This window comes from Vipera ursinii (genome assembly GCF_947247035.1).
Source record: "Vipera ursinii genome assembly, chromosome: 11".
Taxonomy (NCBI): Eukaryota; Metazoa; Chordata; class Lepidosauria; order Squamata; family Viperidae; genus Vipera; species Vipera ursinii.
In genome coordinates, this window is record NC_139524.1 from 13,882,327 (window position 1) to 13,905,532 (window position 23,206).

Here is a 23,206-nt window from a genome sequence, read left to right on the forward strand (position 1 = left end):
AGTATAGTCCAGCGTTTTCAAGAAAAAAAAAAGCGCAACTTTGCCAGAAGAATTCAGTGTGTCCTTGATTAGCAACTCTGAGATGAAACGCTCAGGAAAAACCCAAATGCATATAATGGAAGCGGCCTTCATCATTGCACAAAGCTACGATGCCCTAATAATATAACTAAGGACAATAAAAGCATTTTCACTTTTTTGGTTTAATAAATAGATGGCTCCAAAAGATAATTAGTTGAATCATTACATATGCAGCTTTGTAGAACATCTATGATTTGAGACGCACGATCCATCCTCCAATAAGCTTTATTGTAGCTTCTATGGATGTTTGATTGCAGCTACATTTATGCACTGGAGTGAGAAAGGAGGGTGTATTCTGCCTTGAACTTCTGAAATTGTTATTTTGCTGCAGGTCCCAATCTTAGGAGCAAATGTTATGCTCCTGTGCAAAGAAAGCATAACGACCAATCCCTATGCTGGCTTCCATAAATAAAGTAGAAATTTAAAAAGGACTGTAATATCTACAAGTATTAAGATAACTAAAGATATCTAATCTAGACCTCACTGATAAGCCATCTGTAGACCTTTAATCAGGACTGCCAATTTTTGATGGCACAATTTCACTTTAATATTAAGCATAACAGGTGCCTTAATCTTCCATCAACTGTATTGTGCTCATTAAAAAAACAACTCACAAAAAGTAAGGAAATGTTAGTCCTGTCCCTTGTAGGTTTGGAAACACCCTTCCCCCAACTTCCAGAAGCTGATCTATCTCTGGTAGAGAAATATGACCTTTTTCTGAAGCGTGTATGCAGCAAAAGAAAGAAAGCACTGCATAAAACAAGGCTGGCTAAGGAATTCTGGTAGTTGGAAGTTCACAGGTGTTAAACTAGCCAAGGATGGACACCCGTGCTTTAGAAGGAAACCTTGGTTCAGATCTATAAGCAATCAGTAGTGGAACATATTTAAGCAATTTGGAACTTAATTCAGTCCTAATCGTAGTCACTGTTAGCATCAAGCTGAATATTTATTTATTTATTTAATTACATTTCTATACCGCCCTTTCCCGAAGGACTCAGCCTGGCTTCCCTTTGGAGGTGGAATTGGAAGGTGAAATGAAGAAATTTCAATAATTTTTAATAGTAAAATCATTAAGAATCTTCCTTGATAGTCCAAAGAGTAACCCTGCATAATGAAACTAACAAATGAAGTTTCTGCTAACTCTGAATACAAAATTCAAGCTGGTAATTTTGTTGTTCAACAAATTTTTAAAAAAATTCTATTTAGATGCCACAAGTCCAGCTTTGTTTTGGATAGTCTTCCCTTAACAGTTGTAAGTTTTGTCTGTAGAAGTTTGGATTTAGTTTAAATTTAAAAGACAGCAACTATTAGCATTCTATCTTGTAAATCAATTTCAGTCATTCGAATCTTAATTAGTTTAAAGGACTGATTTAAAAGGGTAATGGATCACAGTTTCTTTTGGGACATTTGCATGTGGAATGCTTCACTTTTTCCCTGCAGAATCCTTGGCTTTCCTGATCAGCTTGTACATAAATGAGAAGAAAAAAAGCAAATTATCGTATTGTCCGTCATATTTTTCTTTTAAGACCTCCTTGTGATAGTCTACTAGAAAGTAATAAATTGCTTCAATGGTAGAGAGATAGGTTTCTGGTTTTCCTTTCTGATGGCGCCAAAAGCAGGTTTTCCTAGATTTCAGTTCAATTTGTAGCAACCCTGCAAAGTGAAAAAAAAAAGAAGACAATGTAGGCATTTAATTACACAAAAGAATGAAAAAAACCTTGTAGCTAACTGCTAACAGGTTTCTCCAAAGCATTAGACACAAGGATAAGCTTAAGACACATTCGTCAGATTTATACAGTAATTTCCATTATATTATCAAAATATGACTAGGTAAGTCATCCCTTTTCTCTCTTTCCTGAAATGTCAACAGTATCTGAGTGGAGTACAAAAAAATGTTTTATGCAGCATTGCAGTGTACTAGTTTTAGAAAAGCAAATCTTTTGGAAGAAAAATAGAGTAGAGAGGAGGTATTTATTCCTGGAAATAGCTCTCCACTATACCTAGAACAATTCCCAAGATTCGTTTCCATTCATAAAAATAATACCTTGAAGCCGCTCATCTGTGATTATTTTGTTTGTTTGATTCCATGTGCTGTCGATAAATACAATTTTTTTCAGCGCATTTCCACTCTTGGGCAATTTATTTTCACTCATGATGCAACTGTGGCTTGGGTCCAATTTTGCAGACTTGGGTGCTGGTTCTGCTAATAAGCCCTTGGTATCCGTCTCACCTTTTGCTTGCAAAGAGAGAGGAATGTTGCTTATTGAAATTGAATTAGGTCCAGGGAAAATAAGTGCAATCTAAAAATGGGGCAAAAAAAAACCTTCATGAGGTCTAATCTCAGCCACAAGGCAACCCCTATTTCCCCCAGTGAATCTGCTTTAAAATTGTGCTTCCACCAATATTTATGAAAATACAATCTGGGTAACATTTACTAACATCAGAGTTTAAGCAAATATGAGAAAATGTTAAAACCCTGCAGAACCTCATAGGCCGACATGCTGATCCATCCTCTTGCAGTACTCCCATGCCATTACTGATCATGAATTTAGGCAGTCCTCAGCTTTTGACTACAACTGAGCCCCATTTTACGACCTTTCTTGCCACAGCCGTTAAGCGAGTCACTGCAGCTGTTAAGTGAGTAACATGGTTGGTAAGAGAATCTGGTGTCCTTTGCTTGTCAGAAGGTCACAAAAGGGGATCACATTACTCCAGGACGGGTAGGAAACCTTGGCTCTTTTATGACTCATGGACTTCAACTCCCAGAATTCCTGAGCCAGCCATGCTGAGGGTAAAGGGAAATGTTTCCAAGCTGAGCCATGCTGGCTCAGGAATTCTGGGAGTTGAAGTCCACGAGTCATAAAAGAGCCATGGTTGCCTATCACTGGTCCAGGACAATGCAACTGTCATAAATATGAGCCAGTTGACCAGCATCCAAATTTTAATCACGTAACCACAGGGATGCTGCAACCGTCATTAGGTGTGAAAAATGGTCATAAGTCCCTTTTTCAGTGTCACTATAATTCTGAACGGTCACTAAAATGAACTGTTGTTAAGTCGAGGACTACATGTATTCCAAAAGGGTTTCCTACGATGCTACATATAAACAGACTCTTACTTCATGTTGCATTTCTTCATAGTCAGGAATACACGGATATGTATAAATGGTAACATCTTCAGATGCCAGAAGCTTGGCGTGTACAGCTGTACTTTTGCCATCCGTTTCGTTGGGATGCTTAATTATATCAATTTTCAGGGGAAGCTTAAACAAAGAACCCAGAAAATGTGTCAAAAAGACACCCCCAAATTCAACCATAAATACATATATAAATTTGCTCAACCATGCATTCGACTCTGGATATGGAAGTATAATACATGATTTGCATCGGTTACAATTGCAATTTTCAGCAAAATAAACAGTGGGAAAGAACAAAGATATCATCATCTTGTACAGCAAGGGTGGAGAATTATGGCCCTGTGGACTTCAACTCCCAGAATTCCTGAACCAGCATGTTGCAAATGCGTGCTGAGCCCAGGGATGCTGCAACAGCTGCAACTCAATAAGCCCTAAAAAACCTGGTTGGCTCAGGAATTTTGGGAGTCGAAGTCCACAGGTCATAAAGGGGCCGTACCAGTAGTTCCCCACCCGTACTACAGAGATGCCAAGGTTTGGGCAGGAATCTTGGCTAGGAAAGATATCCAAGTAGCACTGGACTACTGTGACCTGTTTTTCTTTCATTACAGCAGGTTTATGGTTATGGGACTTATTATGAAGCTTGGCACAAAAGACATGATTAGGTTAAACTCCATCTTTTATCTATTTCATCTAGTAAAATTACTTGCTGGGAAATTTGATATAAAATGACCAAAGAACACCTTCTCAGATCCCCTGTACAAACCTTCACAATAGGAATATCTTCAACAGGGACAGTTTCAACTGGAACATAACACGAATAGCAGTAGAACATCCTTGAGCCGTGACATCTGGGGCATTTTGATCTTCCTTGTTTTTGGGCTCTCTCAAGAACAGCTTGAGAGGTCAGACGTAAGTTGTCAAACGGGGTTTCTTGTAACATGGATGCGGCCGGTGTGTCTTGATTTTGCAAAAACTCAGCTTTTCTCTTCATTTCCTGGTTTATCTTGGTCTGCTTTTTTAATGGAAGATGAATTTAATGATATATTTCAGATGAATGATATCCTTGGAACTGTTAAAGATAAATAATGCAAGAAAAGTTTTCAAGAATAATTTCAGGTGAGTATTGTTGGAATAGAAATCTTGATGAATGAGATTAAACATAATCAGACTAGGGAAAACTGTATTCTCCAGGAGCCCTGAACATAAATATTTGGAGGGCTGAAATTTAAAATGTGTGTTTGTATGTGTGTGTTTGTGAGAGTCAAGAGAGAAGAAGAAGGAGGAGAAGGAGGAGGAGGAGGAGGAGGAGGAGAGAGAGAGAGATCTCCTAAAACAACAGAGACATGCAGGTGGAATATTTTCCCAACATGACGGGATCTAACCCAGCGACTGCACAACTGATCTTTTCTCTACATCTGCTCTAAGTTAAGTGTTTGTAAGAATCAGTTTAATGTGAAGCTTAACAATATAAAGTTCAGGGTTTTTTATGTCTGGTATTTCAGGACCTTAGTAATACTATTCATTAATAGAGACTTAACTTGTATGACAGGCAGTTTGTTATTTATTTGGCATGCATAACATGCTTTACCAGATTAAGAATATAGAATATATATAATGGCATGGAGTAGTTGCTCATTTCCTTGATTCAACTGCCAACCTTTTGCAGTTTATAAAATAACCATTACCTCTAAAATGATACTTAGTAAAGGGATAATAACAAGAATGTATTTGTGGCTTTTGTGTAACAAGCCCAATTTCTGTTTTGCAGTATCAGCTCTTTCTTCTTGGAATGAGAAAATTCTCCTAGTTTGCTGGAGAAAGCTTGGCTGGTAGGTGAAGAAAGTTGCTTAGGTTTGGGCAGAATTTTCTAACCAGAGATTCCTTTGCTCAAGAGCAGGAAATTCATTAATCTGTTATGCATTCCTGGCCTACAGATCAATCCACCCTATATTAAATAACCAGTGACAGCTTTCCTTGACATGGCAAGGAAAAATGCTGCTGACGGAGAAAGGGCTAAACTTTATCTATGATTTCCAGAACCATAACAATCAAAGAAATAAGAACGTGCACTTTGTTAACTTGAAGTAAGGCATGTTTTAAAGAACTGAATAGTTTAACCCAAGTATCAGTCAATAATCCTAGTCCTGGAGAGAACCAAATTTAAATCTCATTTGACCATTAAACTAAACTGAACACTCTTTGCCACTCAATGCAGTTTCACATTGCACTTAAAACTATGGTTTATTTAAAGATAATTTATTCACTGCCCTAGGCTACCATATGTAGGCTGCCAAATTCAGACAACTGATTTAGCAGCTGATGTTGTGCTTTTATATGTTAGATAGCACTAAGCCCCAATTGGCGGGGTTCATTAACATCCTTTGTCCCCAAACCATGGCTTGCATGCTCCAATAGCTGGATTCCCATCAGATATTTTTCTTGGTTTTTGCTTAGCACCAACCAGTGAAGCCAATTATATCAGTCTCAGCTATCTCAAAGAGATATAAAGATTAAATGGAAAGAGTGTTGCGCAGGTAGTCCTCAACCTACGACAATAATTAAGCTCAAAATTTCTGTTGCTAGGTGAGTTTTGCCCCATTTTATAACTATTTTGTCACGTTTGTTAAATGAATCACTGCAATTGTCATATTAGTGTTGTTAACCGAATCTGGTTTCCCCACCGACTTTGCTTGTCAGGAGGTTGCAAAAGAGGATCCCATGACTCCGAGACACTGCAACCGTCATAAATATGAGTCAGCTGCCAAAGCATCCAAATGCAAATGGCATGATCATGGTGATGCTGCAAAAGTCCTAAGTGTGAAAAATGGTCATAAGTCATTCTTTTCCATGCCGGTATAGCTTCAATGGGGACGCGGTGGCTCAGTGGGTTAGGACGCTGAGCTTGTCGATCAGAAGGTCAGCAATTTGGCGGGTTGAATCCCGAGTGCTGCGTAACAGAGTGAGCGCCTGTTACTCATCCCAGCTTCTGCCAACCTAGCAGTTGGAAAGCATGTAAAAATGCAAGTAGAAAAATAGGGACGACTACGATGGGAAGGTAACAGCATTCCGTGCGCCTTTGGCGTCTAGTCATGCCGGCCAAATGACCACGGAGACGTCCTCGGACAAGCGCTGGCTCTTCGGCTTTGAAACGGAGATGAGCACCGGCCCCTAGAGTCGGAAACGACTAGCACACATGTGCAGGGGAACCTTTACCTTTATAGCTTCAAACGATCACTAAATGAAATGTTGTACACATAGCACAATAGATTGCTGTAAAACATCTAGGCTAGTGTTCCTCACCCTCTAGAGATGTGTGGGCTTCATATCTCAGAATTCCCCAGCTAGCATGGACAGACTTTAATTCACAATTCAACATGTTATCAGTTGAAATCCACGAATTTCAAGTCGAGGAGCTGGGAAACACTGACAGAGGCAGCCCATTTAACTCAGTGGTTCTATGGTGGGAGGTCACTTCCAATTCCCCACCCCCCAATGCCAGAGAGTGAAGTTGGCATTTCTGCAAAGCAGGCAGGAAAGCCCACGCTATGCCTTTCCAGGCAGCGGGTCCTGAGAATCCTGGGACTTTTAACCCAGGTTGGGTTTAATCCTCCAAAATTTACCAAGCCTCTGCAATACACCAGCACAGCTCTTCTTCTCGACAATCATGCTGGTTAAGCTTAGGAACCACCGTGACCACCCAGCCGCACCTCTCCAAAAAGAGAAGTTGGCAGCAACCTCTAGAGAGCCCCCACAACTGTTTTTTTTTTTTTTGCAAGCTAGTCAACCGTGCACGGGGCCGGGGTTGCTGCCGCTGCCTCCCCATCTCTCCCCAAGCCCAAAGGAAACCTACCGCCATCTTGCACAGCAATGCCCACGGCCTCCTCGGCGATTGGGAGCGGGTGTGTGTGTGCGTGCGTGGGGAGACCTATTGCCAAGCAGGCCTCCCACGAGCCTCGCGGAAGGATCGCGTGTCTTCTCCCCCTTAGCACAGGCGCGTGGGGACGGCGGCCGACGCGCGCGTGGCGGAACTTCAGCGCCGCTGGTAACGGGGGAAGCCCGGAAGGATCGAACGCGACGGACCGAGGGGGGGGGCGGAGACGGGCGGTTGCTAGGGCGCCTTAGCAACGCCGAGAGAAGGTCCGTTGGAGGGGCGGGGCCTGCTGTTGCGGTTGCTGCTGCGGCCGCTGCTGGGAGGGTTCGGGCTGGCGAGGGCGAGAGGCGGCCGCCCTGGTTGGAAATGGGCGAGCGGGGTCGCACGCTGACCCTCTCCTCCTACAGGCGTTCTTTCTCCGAGGTCGGCGGCGTAAATCCGAGGCTGCCCTTCCCCTCTGCAGGGAGGGACGACGGGCAACACGTGGCTCGCGTTGGGGCTCTCGAAACAGGCGGGAAGGACGTGGGAGCCAAGACTGCGAGGCTCAGTCTGCAAAGCCATGATTAGTTGTTGTTTTTTTTTTTGCTTTTCTTCTTTTTTTTTAAAAGATGGTGCACCTTAAAACAGCTTGGCCTCCAGAAGTTGCGGGTGCTCCATCACACTGGAGGTTTTTAAGAAGAGACTGGATGACCATTTGTCCAGAATGGTATAGGTCTCCTGCTTGTGCAGAGGGGGTTGGACTAGAAGACCTCCAAGGCCCCTTCCAATCCCGTTTCTCTGTAATTCTGTTAATCGGTAGAATGGCTTCAGAAAGCTGTGGGTGCTCCATCGCGGGAGGTTTTCAAGAAGAGGCTGACCGGTCACTTGTCTGGAATAATATGGGGTTGGACTAGAAGATCTCCAAGGCCCCTTCCAACTCTTATTCTGTATTCCTAAGGGACTTGGAGGCTCTTAGGTGGATATTTGTCTTCCCTTTTAATCCTGAAGGCATGTTGCCATGCTTGACTGGGGTACTGAGCTGGCATGTTTCCGAAGTCTGCACATGACACTGAAGCACACCAATGAAGAGGTTTCCGAACTTCAGTCCAGTGTCCCCCTCATGAAAGTTTTGATTGTTGGCCCCTCAAAACATTTATTAAATGGAAATAAAAATTACTTTAATAGTACCACAAATAACAACCACAAGGTCAATTCCTTGAATAGTCCAATTGATTCTTGAAGGTCAAAACACTGCTTTGGAGAAGTGCCAAAGAAAACATGTTTGTATTGCAAACCAAGAAACACACTAACCAAGCTTAGTTTGTGGTGCAGGTACAGCACCTAGTTTTTTACCTGAATTAAGGAAGCATGTTGTGTGAACACAACCATAGTGAGAGTGAGCTAGCTCACCATTTGCTGTGGGATGTTTATTGGTCTGCCAGATATCTGAAGGAAAAACAAACACCCGATTAGAAACAAGTTGTTGATACGAGGAGTCAATGTTACAAAATTGTTCAGTGTAAGTAAAATAATAGCATATCCCTCAAATGAATTTAACCAACTGGCTGATTCTATTGAATCAGCACTCAATTAGGATGAGGGTGGCAGTGAAAAATATTATGGATCAATTCTTTAAAAAAATAAGAATGAGAAGTATTTAAAATAACATTACTGACTTTTTTTCCCTGTATCAGAAATAACAAAGAAATGACCTGTGTTCACATATTTATTTCAGCCATGGTATGCTCAGTATGTCTGGGCAAAATGTCATTATGTATTTATACTATGCCAAGTATTATGCTCAGTTATATTTCAGTCTTTGATGGCGATACACGGACATAACCACATTGAAATTCATCAAAGTGGCAAAGGCAATGTTTTGATCTTTAGTCTCCATTTCTGAAATTGCTGGCAGCATATAATATTTCAATAAAAATAGGTGGATTTTCCCCAAAGAAGTCAGAAAAATATCCTGCAATGTTCTGTCAATATTTTGGTTGATTGTGTACCCAGGACTTGAGATTCAGGGGCCTGGTTTACATATAATACTAAGCCAGAATTCTTTAAACTAGTATGATTAACCATACTGGCTTAGTAGTTTATATGTACGTAAGGTTTACAAGAAACAGTAAGATAACTGAGCACTTCATATGAATCAAATCAAAATAGTCCTAGTTTTCCTCATATTTTAAATTTTATTTCTGTCTCTGATCATAATATTTCTTCAGAGTATTAGATTAGCAAAACCCAATTTCCAGGCTTACTACACTGAAAGGAATAACTATTTTATTGCACAACTAGGGCTGTTTTATTTTATAAGACGTGTATCTTTATGTGTTTATAGGAAATTGTAGAACTTCCTGGTACATTTGATGAATTTTTGGCCTCTTTCAATTTGGTATGTACGTTTATGAAATAATTTTAATAGTGCATGGGAAATGGTATGAAAATGTCATTAAAGTAGTAACAATAAACACCAGGGAGGGTGGTTATGCAGTTTGAAACATCTGGAGGGCTTTAGATCCCCCTGCTATAGATTAACCATCTTAGTTCAGCAAAGAAAGAATAGATGCAGGTATGATGGTTAATGCTGGACAGCTTATCCTGGAACTTCTAAAAGGCAATTAGGAAATGTTATGTGAGAGAAAAAAGGCAATTAGTCAATGCTGTGAGAATCAAAAATATTTAGGGCTGAACTAGTATGATATGAATGGCAGTTTCGATACATCACTTATTTTTCTCCCACAAGCAACTGTGTAACAGCAGCTGTCAGCACAGGGAAACATAACTGGTCAAAATTTTCCAGTGTCAGATGCTATACAGGTAATCCTTGACTTACCACCACAGTTGAGTCCAAGGTTTCTGTTGCTGAACAAGACATATGCTAAGTGAGCTTTGCCCCATTTTATGATTTTTCTTGCCACAGTTGTTAAGTGAACCGCTACAGTGGTTTGGTGTTGTTAAGTGAATCTGGCTTCTCCACACTGACTTTGCCTGTTGCAAGTTTGCAAAAAAAAAAAGGAATTACCTGACCCTGGGACACTGCAACCATCATAAATATGAATCAGTTGCCAAGGGTCTGAATTTTGATCACATGGCCTTGGGGAATACTGCAACGGTCATAAGTTCAAAAACCAGTCATAAGTCACTTTTTTCAGTGCCATTGTAACTTTGAATGGTTTCTAAATGAATGGCTGTAAGTGGAGGACCACCTGTGCTTCGTGGCTCCATGTATAAAACAGACACTTAACATTATTTCTGTTTAGCATTTATTTTGTAACTGATGTTCTTTGCAGGATGATTGGCCCAAAATCCCACACTTGCCAGATCTGAATCCTTATCCCTTGGTTTCCCGGATAAAAAATGACTACCCTGCAGATACTGTTGCCCAGTATCTTTATGATAATGCTCCAATGCCCCATGAAATTATTTCCAGGTTGGAAAAAAGAATAGATGAGTGCAAACTACAAGTCCAGGAGCATGCTAAACACATCTTTACATTGGAATCAGAAAAATCAGAGCAGCCAGGACAAGGTAATTCTGTCTCTTAGCAAATAAGTCCATTCATTGGGGGGGGGGGAATATCAGTTCAGTTGAAAGAGACCTTTGAGGTCATCTAGTCCAATTGCCCCTGCTGGACCAGTTCAGACAAATAGCTGTCCAGTTTTATTAGTCCCAAAGCCACTGTTTTGCTTCTCATCAAAGAAGCTTATCCAGTTCCGACGGAATGTTAGAGAATGGAAGGATTTATATTCCTTGCTGTCAATCTGGTCATTAGCATTCTCTATGAGAATCGTTGAGGCCAGTTGGAGGTTTATCTGTGCCTGAATAGTGCAAATGGGTGTGGAACCTTGGAACTGCTGAAACTTTTTGGACAAGAAGCGAAACGTCTTCAAGGTTAAAACAAAGTCAGTGGCCTTTTCAAAAAGCACCTTTAGGACAACCATGACCTGGATGGTTGAGAATCACCACAGATATCCAGTTTTATAGGTTTCCTGCTTGGAGGCAACAACCTGTATTGAATAATGTCTCGAAGGAAATGTCAAAACAATTATATATCTAACAATGCCTTCTCAGTATTTGATTACCTCACTTTAGTGTATCTCTCTATTTCTTCCCTAGGCTGTCATACTGCTCTTATTTAGCTTATGATTAGAGTAATAGTTGTATTCATCTTAGGATCCATTGAGAAATATCCCTCTGGTCGATAACGATAAGTTGCCTTGCTATGCTGATGTGATTAGATTTTCTTTTTAAACACAGCAGTGTCAATTTTTCTGGGATACATGCAGACATTTCCTATCCAAGCCCAAAATGATCAGCAACCCTGCATCCACTTAACTTCCCTGGCTACCATGCCAGGGATTCAAGTAAAGTCTCCACCCTGTCCTGTTTGTAGGCCAGCAGATACTTGGCGCTTGCCTAGAAAGAAAGCAGATGTGTCCTGTTTGATAGAGTTGATGGTGATCAGAAAATTAGGCTGAAAAATTGTGGTCTGGCACACAGCAGCAGCAGGGACATTTTTTCCTCCAGTAGCCAAAGTGGATTTAAAACACAGTCTTGTGTGGGAGTATTCTTTTAAGGAGATGTTCTGCGGAACTATTATCTCTTGCTTCCCACAGAAGTCATTTTTTACATTCTTAGACTGAAGTCATCTGAAAGATTGTCTAAGATCACGTAAAGTGTTAATACCACTTTACAATGCCTTGGTAAGGCCACACTTGGAATACTGTATCCAGTTTTGGTCACCACGATGTAAAAAAGATGTTCAGACTCTAGAAAGAGTGCAGAGAAGAGCAACCAAGATGATCAGGGGGCCTGAGGCTAAAACATGTAAGGAACGGTTGCTGGAATTGGGAATGTCTAGTTTAACGAAGAGAAGGACTAGGGGGGACATGATAGCAGTGTTCCAATATCTCAGGGGCTGCCACAAAGAAGAGGGGGTCAACCTATACTCCAAAGCACCTGAAAGCAGGACAAGAAGCAACGGATGGAAACTAATCAAGGAGAGAAGCAACCTGGAACTAAGGAGAAACTTCCTGACAGTGAGAACAATTAGCCAGTGGAACAACCTGCCTCCAGAAGCTCTGAATGCTCCAACACTGGAAGTTTTTAAGAAGAGACTGGACAGCCATTTGTCTGAAATGGTATAGGGTTTCCTGCCTGAGCAGGGGGGTTGGACTAGTTGACCTCCAAGGTCCCTTCCAACACCATCGCCATCCACATTATTATTATTACTATTACTATTATTACTATTATTATTATATCTGGGAAGAGGTTTTAAATTCTCAGCTTCTTTTTTCTTGTTTTCAAGTTGATGTAATATCGCCTCCTGAATCCCAGGATACTTCAAAGAAGAAAATGCAAATAGAAATGAAGGTAATCATGCATTGGATACCCCTCTTCCCCTCCCTTAAGACATTGCTCCACTGAGATGACTGAAATCTGCTAAGAAGTTTGTTTGCCTTGCTCTTAGAAGAAGAAAAAGCCAAACAGAACAGGATTAACAGTGGGAAGGGACCTTGGAGGAAGCCCTATTATACCATTTCAAACAAACGGTTGTCCAGTCTCTTCTTAAAAACTTCCAGTTTTGGAGCATCCACCACTTCTGGAGGCGCATCATTCGACTAATGGTGGAGCAGTGGGCTAATGCCTCCTTAAGTGACACCAGCTGCCTGCAATTAGTGCAGGTTCGAGTCCCACCAGGCTCAAGGTTGACTCAGCCTTCCATCCTTCCGAGGTAGGTAAAATGAGGACCCAGATTGTTGGGGGCAGTAAGCTGACTTTGTAATAATGCCGCTTGGGGTGTGTGTGAAAGCCCTAATAAGCAGGCATATACATAGAATGAAGGCTACTGCTAAGCTTGTAAGCCGCCCTGAGTCTTCGGAGAAGGGCGGGATACAAATGGAATTAAAATAAATTAAAAAAATTAAATAAATAAAGTGTTTTATTGTATAAAAACAGTAGCCTTGTTTCCCCCCCCCCACCTTAAGTGAGGTGACTTCCAACAATCTGCTTGTCCTGGTTTATTCATTCAGTATTTTGGATTAAGCTGATGCATGGGACATTTTAGCTTCTTATAAGTAAATGTTTTATTTAAATGATAGGTCAATAAAATTCTTATGTATAGTTAATATTTGTATTCTTCTCTATTAAACAGTTTGTCAGAATAGTTAGATACAGGACACCTTCTCTCTTTTTTTTTAATTCCATTTATATCCCGCCCTTCTCCGAAGACTCAGGGCGGCTTACAAGCTTAGCAGTAGCCTTCATTCTATGTATATGCCTGCTTATTAGGGCTTTCACCCCCCCCCCAGTGGCATTATTACAAAGTCAGCTTAATTGCCCCCAACAATCTGGGTCCTCATTTTACCTACCTCAGAAGGATGGAAGGCTGAGTCAACCTTGAGCCTGGTGGGACTCAAACCTGCACTAATTGCAGGCAGCTGGTGTTACTTAAGGAGGCAGCCCACTGCTCCACCAAGGCTCTTAAGTTCCTATAGCAGAATGATATTAATGATGTACTATGTCATGCCCCAGAACATGGGATTTTGCGTGACTTCTACCCACCCTCTTAGAAATTTCTCTATTACTATATCTGGACTACATCTACTCTAGTCCCATATCTTTATGATGTATTTCTTGGAAATGTATTTCAGTTTCCTACGGAAGCCCCACAAGACACAAGAAATAAAGACTTGGAGGTAAATTTATATGGTGTAGAAGTCAGTGATGAAATTAAATTGGTTTTTATTTTTCTGCACAAGAAAGGGAAATGGATCAGTTCCAAACCACTGGGAATAAAGCTCTAAAAATTAATTTACACAAAAGTATTTATCATCCCAACCTGAAAGTCTAATTAAGCAATAAGGCTACCATTCTGGAAGAAGATACAGATTACAGCTTTTGTTTTTCCAAGCAATTATTTAAAAACATGGAAAACTATTAAGTTCGAGAATCTTTTATCCCTTGTTGGGGCAAAACCAAACCCAAATTGTGGCTTCAATAAGCTATGCCATCTCAGTCATTGTATGAAGTATGTTTAACAATTTTAAAAAAGTTTTGATCTGGTGAAGTTATAGTTCTTGTTGGGTTGGAATGCTGCATATGCAGAGTCCTATGTCCTGCGGTTGCTGTGCCTTCCACCCAAAATATGCCCCCAGTCAAATAGCATCTGAATAGTCAGTAGAAACAGGACATTCAAAACAAAGGTTTTAATCATATGTGGTTTAGGAATCCACATAATTAGCTTTTTTAGAAAAAAAGAAAATGTCTGGTGGCATGGATGCATTTCAAACTTCCACGCTTCATGAGGCTTGTTGGTAGGAATCGTGATTGTGCTAAGCTAGCACATGGTTGATTTTGGCTTAGTATTAGGTGAATCAATGTTGAGAAAACATCTACAGACTCCTCACATCCTGGACATAAGCTGTTTCAACTTCTCCCCTCTGGAAGCCTCTATAGCAGGCATGTCAAACTGCCGGCCCGCAGGCTGGATGCGTCAAGATTGAAACCATGCCCACCCCATTGCCGGCAATGGGGAAAAAGTCGCAATATGTTGCACGATGCCACGTGACATTGCCAGTTTGACATGCCTGCTCTAGTCTATAGGGCATTGCATGCCAGAACAACTATATTCAAAAACAGGTTTTCCCCCATGCCATCACTCTGCTGAGCACTTAATTCCCACAGCACTCTCTTAGGCCTAAGAAATTTACTCATGTAGGAGGCTGTATTGCTATTATCATCTTTCTTACTTTTTCTCATTTTTTTCTCATCTTCTCATCTTTCCTACTACCTTCTCCTATTGGTATGACTTATCACTTGTTGTTTGTATCTTATGATTAATGATTGTAACTATGATTTATTATCTACTACCTGCCACTTAGTTGTTGCATGTGTGTACATTGAGAGCTTATGCACCAGAGACAAATTCCTTGTGTGTCCAGTCACACTTGGCCAATAATGAATTCTATTCTATTCTGTTCTGTTCTGTTCCATATTCCATATTCCATATTCCATTCCATTCCATTCTATTCCATTCCATTCCATTCCATTGTCTATTCTAGTCTATTCTAATCTAGTCTATTCTAGTCTAGTCTAGTCTAGTCCAGTCCAGTCCAGTCCAGTCCAGTCCAGTCCATTCCATTCCATTCCCTAATCTGTTCTGTTCTCATATCATTATAGTTTGGAACCATAGTTTAATTTTAGAATTATATGGCCCAACTAATTATAGCTTATTCAATCATCTGTGGTTCACTGTGACATCTAAATTCAGTTGTTTGGACTTGACACTCCTTAAATTAACTAAAATCAACCAGGCATGATGACTGTGGCTCGTTTTCTTTTTTAGAATTTCAGTTTTCCTGGGTTCAATTTGTGGAAACTCACAAAACTTCCAAATAATCTAGAACCTGCACATATCTGGGATTCGGTCCTAAAAGTCCAAATTTTCAAGGTATCAATTTTTAATTTTACTTAAATTGAAGCACCAAAAGGAACACGAGCTTGTGAAATAGGAGGCATCTGTGAGGAAATGAGACATTGGGACAACACTGGGATAAATATGTTCCTGCTCCTGTAATTCTTGGAATGGGATACTACAGAAAGGACAGGACATTATATTAGGAGGGTTTTTTTTTAAAAAGCAGAAAGTTGAAGATGGCAAACAACCTTTATGTTTTTGCCAAGAAAACTATATTTTGTTTTAGTCACAGAGAATCAAGCATGATTTAAAGGAGTTTTTTTTTTACTTTTACTGTGGATTTGTGAGCTATCGCTTCATGGAAACAAAATTAAGGAGACAGAATCTGATCTTAAATTTTCCTTCAAAAAATGGAATACAGCTTCTGGATTTTAGGGGGCAATCTAGAATTAATTCCTTCTTTTTCTACCTCTGCTTCACAAGATCAGCCCTTTTTTTAGGTTGTAAAATTTGCAGGAAAACAATTGGCAAATCATTATAGTTTGTCCAAGCTGTCCAAATTTGGAACCATCTGACAAGGCAGTAGGCGTGCTCTGTTGATTGGTTGACAACAGTAGTCATATTGGTTAGCTACGTGTTATTTATTTATTTTTATTTTAATCCCATTTATATCCCGCCCTTCTCCGAAGACTCAGGGCGGCTTACAATCTAAAGCACAATGTGCTTAGCAATATGAATTGCATATAAGAAAACTCCAGATTTATAAAAGATGATCCCCCAAAGCTGGACTTTCGCATAGACTTTATTTGTTGTGTGCAGAACTGGCCAGAAAATAAAGTCTCTTGCATACTTTACAAATCAACTAAAAAAATAAATAAATGTATGACTAAATACAGCTGGAAGAAATACTGAATAAACTGGCATCCTGGCATTACTAGCAGATTTTCAAGTACTTAAGAATTCCTTTTGGGTCCTTAGGCTGCAGTTCAGGGATGTCTGCAAAAATTCCTCCCCTGGGCAAATATTTATCTATGACTGCATTTCTTATATGCTCCATAGATTACCAAGGTTCTTGAGATAGATTTCTCAAAGACAAAATGGACATACACAAAGATACCTTTATTTCCTAATTGTCCTGAAATGTTCAAGTGATCACAGGGCAGCTGAAATCTAATGGACTCAACTCAAAGATGAATATATTTGGGCCTGCATAAAAATGACCACTTCATTTTGCTGTGTCTTTTTTTTGTTTTTGTTTTTTTTGGACAGGGTGTGAACACTAAAGTTTTGAAGCAGCTCTTTTTTTCTGAAGCATCTCTTGCGATTCTGCAAGATTCTTTCTGGTGGTGGTTTCTTCACAAGTTCCAGGTACAAAACTCAAGGCCTTATATGGTGCTTGATCTTATGAAAGAAAAAAAAAAACAAAGTAATTGACATTACAGTATACGATTTCTTGTGCAGCAAGAAATGGCGGATTCTTTGGCACTAAATGAAACAGCTGGATTCAACGTAGTTTTCTGCCACCCACAGGTGTGATATGTATGTGAAACTTTTACTAAATGAAGTTTTGGCCAAGTTAGGACCCTGTCTTGCATGTTCCCTTCTTTTTCATGCTCACAGCTACTTCTTATGTTTAAATGCAACATATGTAGGACATTTGAATGCTTATGAAGTTATTTCAATCATGCCAATATGCCTTCAAGCAAATCCAGTGATGCTGGATCTGTGAAAATACAGCAGTCCTGTTCTCATAATGCACTAAGCTAGCTTAAGGTGTGATTTGTTTATTTATTATCTGGACTTTTAAGCCACTTCAGTCCCCCAAACCTAATCAGGTGAATTGCATTATTACTTTTATAAAAATGGCTAGAGAGAGTTTATTGTAGTCTTGCTTACAGGATTTGCATATTACTTTAATCAGCTGCTAATGAAGTACCTGGCTAGATCTTGTTTTTTTGGCAGGTAAAAATTGCTGCATTTCTAAACATTGTCATTAATTCAAGACTACTGACAACAATTCTGTCTGTTATATATGTTTTTAACTGTAGAATAGACTTTGCTTAATACTTTCTCCTGATTATTTCAAGCCTGATCAAGATGAGCAGGACCACTTTTTTGACAGAATATCAGATAGCTACGTGACGCTTCTGTGGAGCATCCCCAGTTACATTAAAGATGCTTTTCTCCAGGTAATGACGTTGTTTGCAATTCTGAATTTTACTCCTTCCAACTTGTCCTGTTCAGAGAAGAGCGAAAGGTGTGTCATCATTCTATCTCATCTCTTAATCCATTTCTATTGTTGAACATAGCAGAATCCTCCAACCTTTCTTACTGTGACATGCCTTCAGGCTCTCTTATTGCCTCTGAAGTTTTTTTTTAAATTGTTCATTGTAATCTTAGCTACTTAGCATACAACTCTAGCAATACTTGATAAGAAGATTTGTGAATCTAGCTAACACCTTCCTGAATAATACAGAGCAGGAAAAGAGGTTATAATTTATTTACATATATGCTGGTCATTCCATAATCAGAATTCCTTGGGCGATGAGCACTCACTTTAAAAACTGCAACCTCTCAATTCATTCTGTAAGCAGCTTGGTACTCTCTAGATCTATTATAAGATCTGGCAGGGTTGACATCGCTGTCATAGCACTGATAAAGTTTGTCTTCTGTAGGCGAAGGACAGACAAAGCTTGGGGGCAGAGTCAAGAGAGGAATCAGCCTGGAATTGTTGCATTCCCACAAATGATCTAAGTCCAAGCCCTCTTGAATTCCGTTAAATCTTATCTAGCGCCAATTTAGTGCTGGCTGTTAGTTGACCAGATTCTTGTATATAGGCATGAGCAATAGAGCAGCTTAAATGGAACTTAATGTGTGGTCCTGATTCTGCACCCATTATGCCTTTTCTGTGACTCTTCTTTGTGACAGAACCAACAACAACAACAACAACAACAACAACAACAACAACAACAACAACAACAATAATAATAATAATAATAATAATAATAATAATAATAATAATAATAATGGTGGAAGGGACCTTGGAGGTCATCTAGTCCAACCCCCTGCTCAGGAAGGTAACCCTATACCATTTTGGACAAATGGCTGTCCAGTCTCTTCTTAAAAACTTCCAGTGTTGGAGCATTCACCACTTCTGGAGGCAGGTTGTTCCACTGATTAATTGTTCTAATTGTCAGGAAGTTTCTCCTTAGTTCTAGGTTGCTTCTCTCCTTGATTAGTTTCCCTCCGTTGCTTCCCACAAGTTCTGGCCCTGGTAACTTCCATGCAGTTGTTAATTGGTATTTTTGATACTGTTTTCTTTCCTAGAATAGTTGTTTTTTATTGTTTTGTTTTTTATTGTTTATTGTTGTTTTTTTTAGTCCTGTGTAAGAGTCACAAGGAATTGGGCAGACATAGAAATTGATTACGTAAAATAAATATAGTCTCAACTGATCTGAACAGCAGTAATTGGAGAAGGTGATTCTAACATGCCTTTTGGCCTCAGGTTAAGCTGCTTGCTCTGTGTTCAGCACCTCTTCTAAGATATTAGGGCTTTTTGTTGTAATGTTTAGAATACCTCCAAATTAGTGTGATAGAATTAATAAATGTTAATGAATTTTTAAAAATCAATGTAGATACAACAGCCTTCTCTCTCCTTACTGATTTGCCGATAAGTTCATTTGATTCACGATAAACTAACCTGCCACCCAAACCTGCGATGTTCTTGGACAAACCTTTTATTTTTGTCACAGCTGGTGATTCTGCAGTGTTTGAATGCCTGTTTATTTCTATATATAAGCGTCACCCAGTTTTTACAATTAACTTCATTTGCAACTTGGCAGATGTATCCTGACTGCTTGTCCCAAGCCATTTACATTGCTTTCTGTGAAGCTTTTCCTCAATCTTGCCATCGTTTTGATGATCAGTTTAAAGACGAATTAATGGATTTAATTTTCCAGTGGATCAGAGGTACTAGAATGTCGATTATTTTACCTTGCAGTTGTTGGCAGTTGCATATCTCAGTAGTTGTTTACCCAATTGCAGCTATTCAGCATTTTCTATCTCTATCAGTCCTTCAAAAGTATCATTCAGCTAGAAATTAGCATTACGCCACTGAGAACAATCCCTTCGTCATTTCAAGAGCCTTGGTGGAGCAGTGGGCTAATGCCTCCTTAAGTAACACCAGCTGCCTGCAATTAGCGCAGGTTCGCATCCCACCAGGCTCAAGGTTGACTCAGCCTTCCATCCTTCCGAGGTAGGTAAAATGAGGACCCAGATTGTTGGGGGCAATAAGCTGACTTTGTAATAATGCCACTGGGGGCCCCCGAAAGCCCTAATAAGCAGGCATATACATAGAATGAAGGCTATTGCTAAGCACATTGATTTGTGCTTCTTAGATTGTAAGCCGCCCTGAGTCTTCGGAGAAGGGCAGGATATAAATGGGATTAAAATAAAAAAATAAAAAAGAGCCCGAATTAGAGTATTCCAAACAGGTGGTTGTCCAACCCTAATTTGAACACGTTCCAGTAAGGTGAACCCATCAGCTCTTCTCAAGAATTAGTTCCATGGTTGAACTGTTCTTACTCACAGAATTTTTGATAACGTTCAATTGCAATCTTCCTCTCTGTAGTTTAAATCCATGATTCTGTGCCCCACACTCTGGAACAAGCCCCCCCCCACTACCTTGACTTTTCTTCCATAAGGCATATTGAGAGATTATGAGTTCCAGTCCATCCTTGGCCTTGAAAGCCACCTGGATGACTCTCACGGCCCAGTCCAGGTTTGTTGCCGGAAAAATAGGAAGCAGGATCATTATGTACACTCGTCTCGCTTTGTACAAAATAAAACTGGAAATAAATCTTAATAAGAAGAAAATTTTAATATCCCCCACAAATCATAGAATTGTAGGAACGAAAAAGGGACCACAAGGATCAACTAGCTCAGAATTCCCCAAAGTGGTCAGTATTGACCTGCAAAGGTTGTCCATTATTGTTGTTATAGTAGTAAGGTTAGTTAAAGTAGTACGGTATTTATCAAATGGTTTTGGGGGTGTGTGTGTCAATGAACAATCTGAAATGTCATAAAGGGGTCAATGATCTGAAGAGTTTGGGGAGCCTCTGATCTAGTTCAAAAACATTTGGTTGGTTAGTATTGTTCAGTTGTCCCTCTTACAGGTTTTAAACCACAAAAATTTGCTTGGAAAAATTGGAAGTGTCCGTCAACGGAAAAACCTGGAAAATCCATTGTAGAGAAAGAGTCCTTTTCTCAGATATCATCACATATGAAACTGCAGCCTAGAAGGAGGACAACATCAAGGTCAAGTTCAAGGTCAAGGTCAAGATCCACATCAAGGTCAAGAATGAAAACCCGTAAGTACCAGGAAAAGGGATTATCCTGAGAGCTTGTGGAGTTTGTTTATTTAGCACATGGCAAAGTTACATTAGCCAGGAGACTTCAGTGCTATTACCAAGTAGTGGTTTAGCTGCCTAAGACTGCTGGTGTGTTCTGCTCACTCTCAGGTGCTATTCAAAGTGCACCACAGGGGCAGACTAGCTCCATAATTTATTGCTGTTTTGCAGCAGCATCTGGGCTTTTCCTTCCACCTTTGTTGCCTCGCGTTTGGGCGTCACATTTGGGCAGGTCTGGCACGGGTTGAGTTTGTATGTTGTTCAAAGCGCCGTCTTCCCTTCCCAGCGTGGTGTCTATTTATCTACTTGCATTTTGCATACTTTCGAACTGCTAGGTTGGCAGGAGCTGAGGCCAGTGACGGGAGCTTACCCTGTCCCGCGGTGCTGGGGCTCAAACTGCTGGAGTACAGACCTTCTCCAGCATCGTTAAGCCACTGAGCCACCGCAACTCTCCACTCTGTGGAGGGATACATCATAGATACAATGCCAAAATTAGTAACTTTTTTAGAATGCTATTTTCTAGTTTTTTTTAACTATAGTCTTATACAGCAATATCCACAAGAAACGATTGTGAGCTTTATGCAATACTGGATGAGATAGGCCAGCAAATGTGTTACATTTGGGACTCTTTATTTGCTCTAGATGAAAATAGGTCCATATTCATTTGCTTGTTAATCTTCTTGGGGGAAAAATACCCATTGGTGCCAATTGTGAAGCCAAGGGGAAGAAGCTGGTTTACATTTGGACCAGTCAGGATGCATATATCTTCTGGACCTCACCGTGGTGGTTCCGTTCTTTGGAAGAAAAAGGCTTGCAGTTAATGTCATGACTGGTTTCTCCGTCAGAGGATTTGGCCATTCTGAGCTGCTTCCATTAAATTCTGCTGAATTTGCCGTCTGAATACATAGCTTTATATTTGATCCGGATCCTAGTGGCAGGCGAGCTCTTTTTTTTACTGACTTGACTTGTTCTGATGGGACAGCCACATCTCCTATCACTTTCAAAATATTAGCAGCAGCCTTAATTGGCAGGAAACATGGCATTGACATTCTTTTATTTTTTTTTAAATTTTTTTGCAAACTGGGTTTGTTCCATCTGAAACTTTCCTCATAAGAATTGCTACAGGCTGTCATTTTTGTCTCTTATCCAGTACAAATTGGCAGGAGTTTTGTGTACTAGACTTCATGTCTGGTCATAAGAGGAAAAAAAGAAAGGGCCGCTAAGCCAGGCTGTTTTGATACTCCTTTGGAATTAAAAGCATATGAAACAGATGCATCTTGATAATTTTTTTTTATAAATAACATCAACTTAAATAACTTAAAACAATAAAGTTCAATTATAACTTAAAATAAAGTTTAATGCTGTAACCACAGAGAAGCATGAATATCGGTTGGAAAAAAAAAACTTAGAAGCCATATGCCCAAACAGGAATTATATAAAAAGATAGGTTATGTTACATAAAAGCTCATATGATGTTGTCTGAATTTTTTACTTCATCGTTACATAAAAGGATATTTTGAGGAAAGTGAGATGAAATACATTTCCCTTATTAATATTATTTAATATTATGCTATTTTGTAACATCTTTCAGAGCAGCATTAGGCATTCTTACTGATAGATATGAATACATTGCAGTGATGCAACTTTCATCGGTCATATTACCTTTATTGTCTGAATACCACAGCGATCCAATTTCAATTTGCTTTAATACTTAATACCTTTTATTATTATTTTTTTTCCTGGGAAGTATTTAATACTGCTTAGCCTTCACAATTCGTACCGACTTGATCATCTGAAGACTTAATCCAGCAGCCATCAAGTCCGTCATATTTTACATAACATTTTCATCTGCTTTATTATTATTATAGCAGCCATGTTTAATGAAGCAGATAGGTTTATTTTAAATAAAAGATCGTCAGATAATCAAGTCATGAATAAGGCACAAAGGGGTAAATTTAATTTAAAAATCTGCAAAGCTACTCTTATGCTAATGTAAGGATTGTACAGCTCTTTACAATTTTTTACAACTTTTAGTTACTAAATCTGAAGTAGTGTATATTTTCATTTATTTACTTTTTTTTTTTTAAAGCCAGTCTCTTAAAAATAAAACATCATGCTCAAGTCCAGCTTGTTCAGTTTTTCAGTAGTATTCCAGCTTGTCTTCCTTTCAAACAGTCCCCTTTTCAAATGATATATATAAATATATATCTCTGTGTGTGTGTATATATATATATATATATATATATATATATATATATATATATATATATATATATATATATATATATATATATATATATATATATATA

At 39.5% G+C, this 23,206-nt stretch overlaps 1 protein-coding gene across 2 annotated transcripts; it reads right to left on the bottom strand.

Annotated features, from left to right (window-relative positions):
- Positions 1-1,074: 1,074 nt before the first annotated feature.
- DTWD1 (DTW domain containing 1) lies at positions 1,075-7,284 on the bottom strand. 2 transcript variants are annotated; one of them, XM_083371710.1, is made up of 5 exons: positions 7,065-7,284; positions 3,978-4,223; positions 3,197-3,340; positions 2,123-2,378; positions 1,075-1,731 (listed from the first exon to the last, which is right to left on the bottom strand). In XM_083371710.1, the coding sequence occupies exons 1-5, from the start codon at positions 7,068-7,070 to the stop codon at positions 1,502-1,504; spliced, it is 882 nt and encodes a 293-aa protein (XP_083227836.1). In that variant the 5' UTR covers positions 7,071-7,284; the 3' UTR covers positions 1,075-1,501. The 2 variants fall into 2 exon arrangements, with proteins under 2 accessions (XP_083227836.1, XP_083227837.1); XM_083371711.1 differs by having other exon boundaries at positions 3,978-4,283.
- Between the last annotated feature and the right edge of the window lie 15,922 nt (positions 7,285-23,206).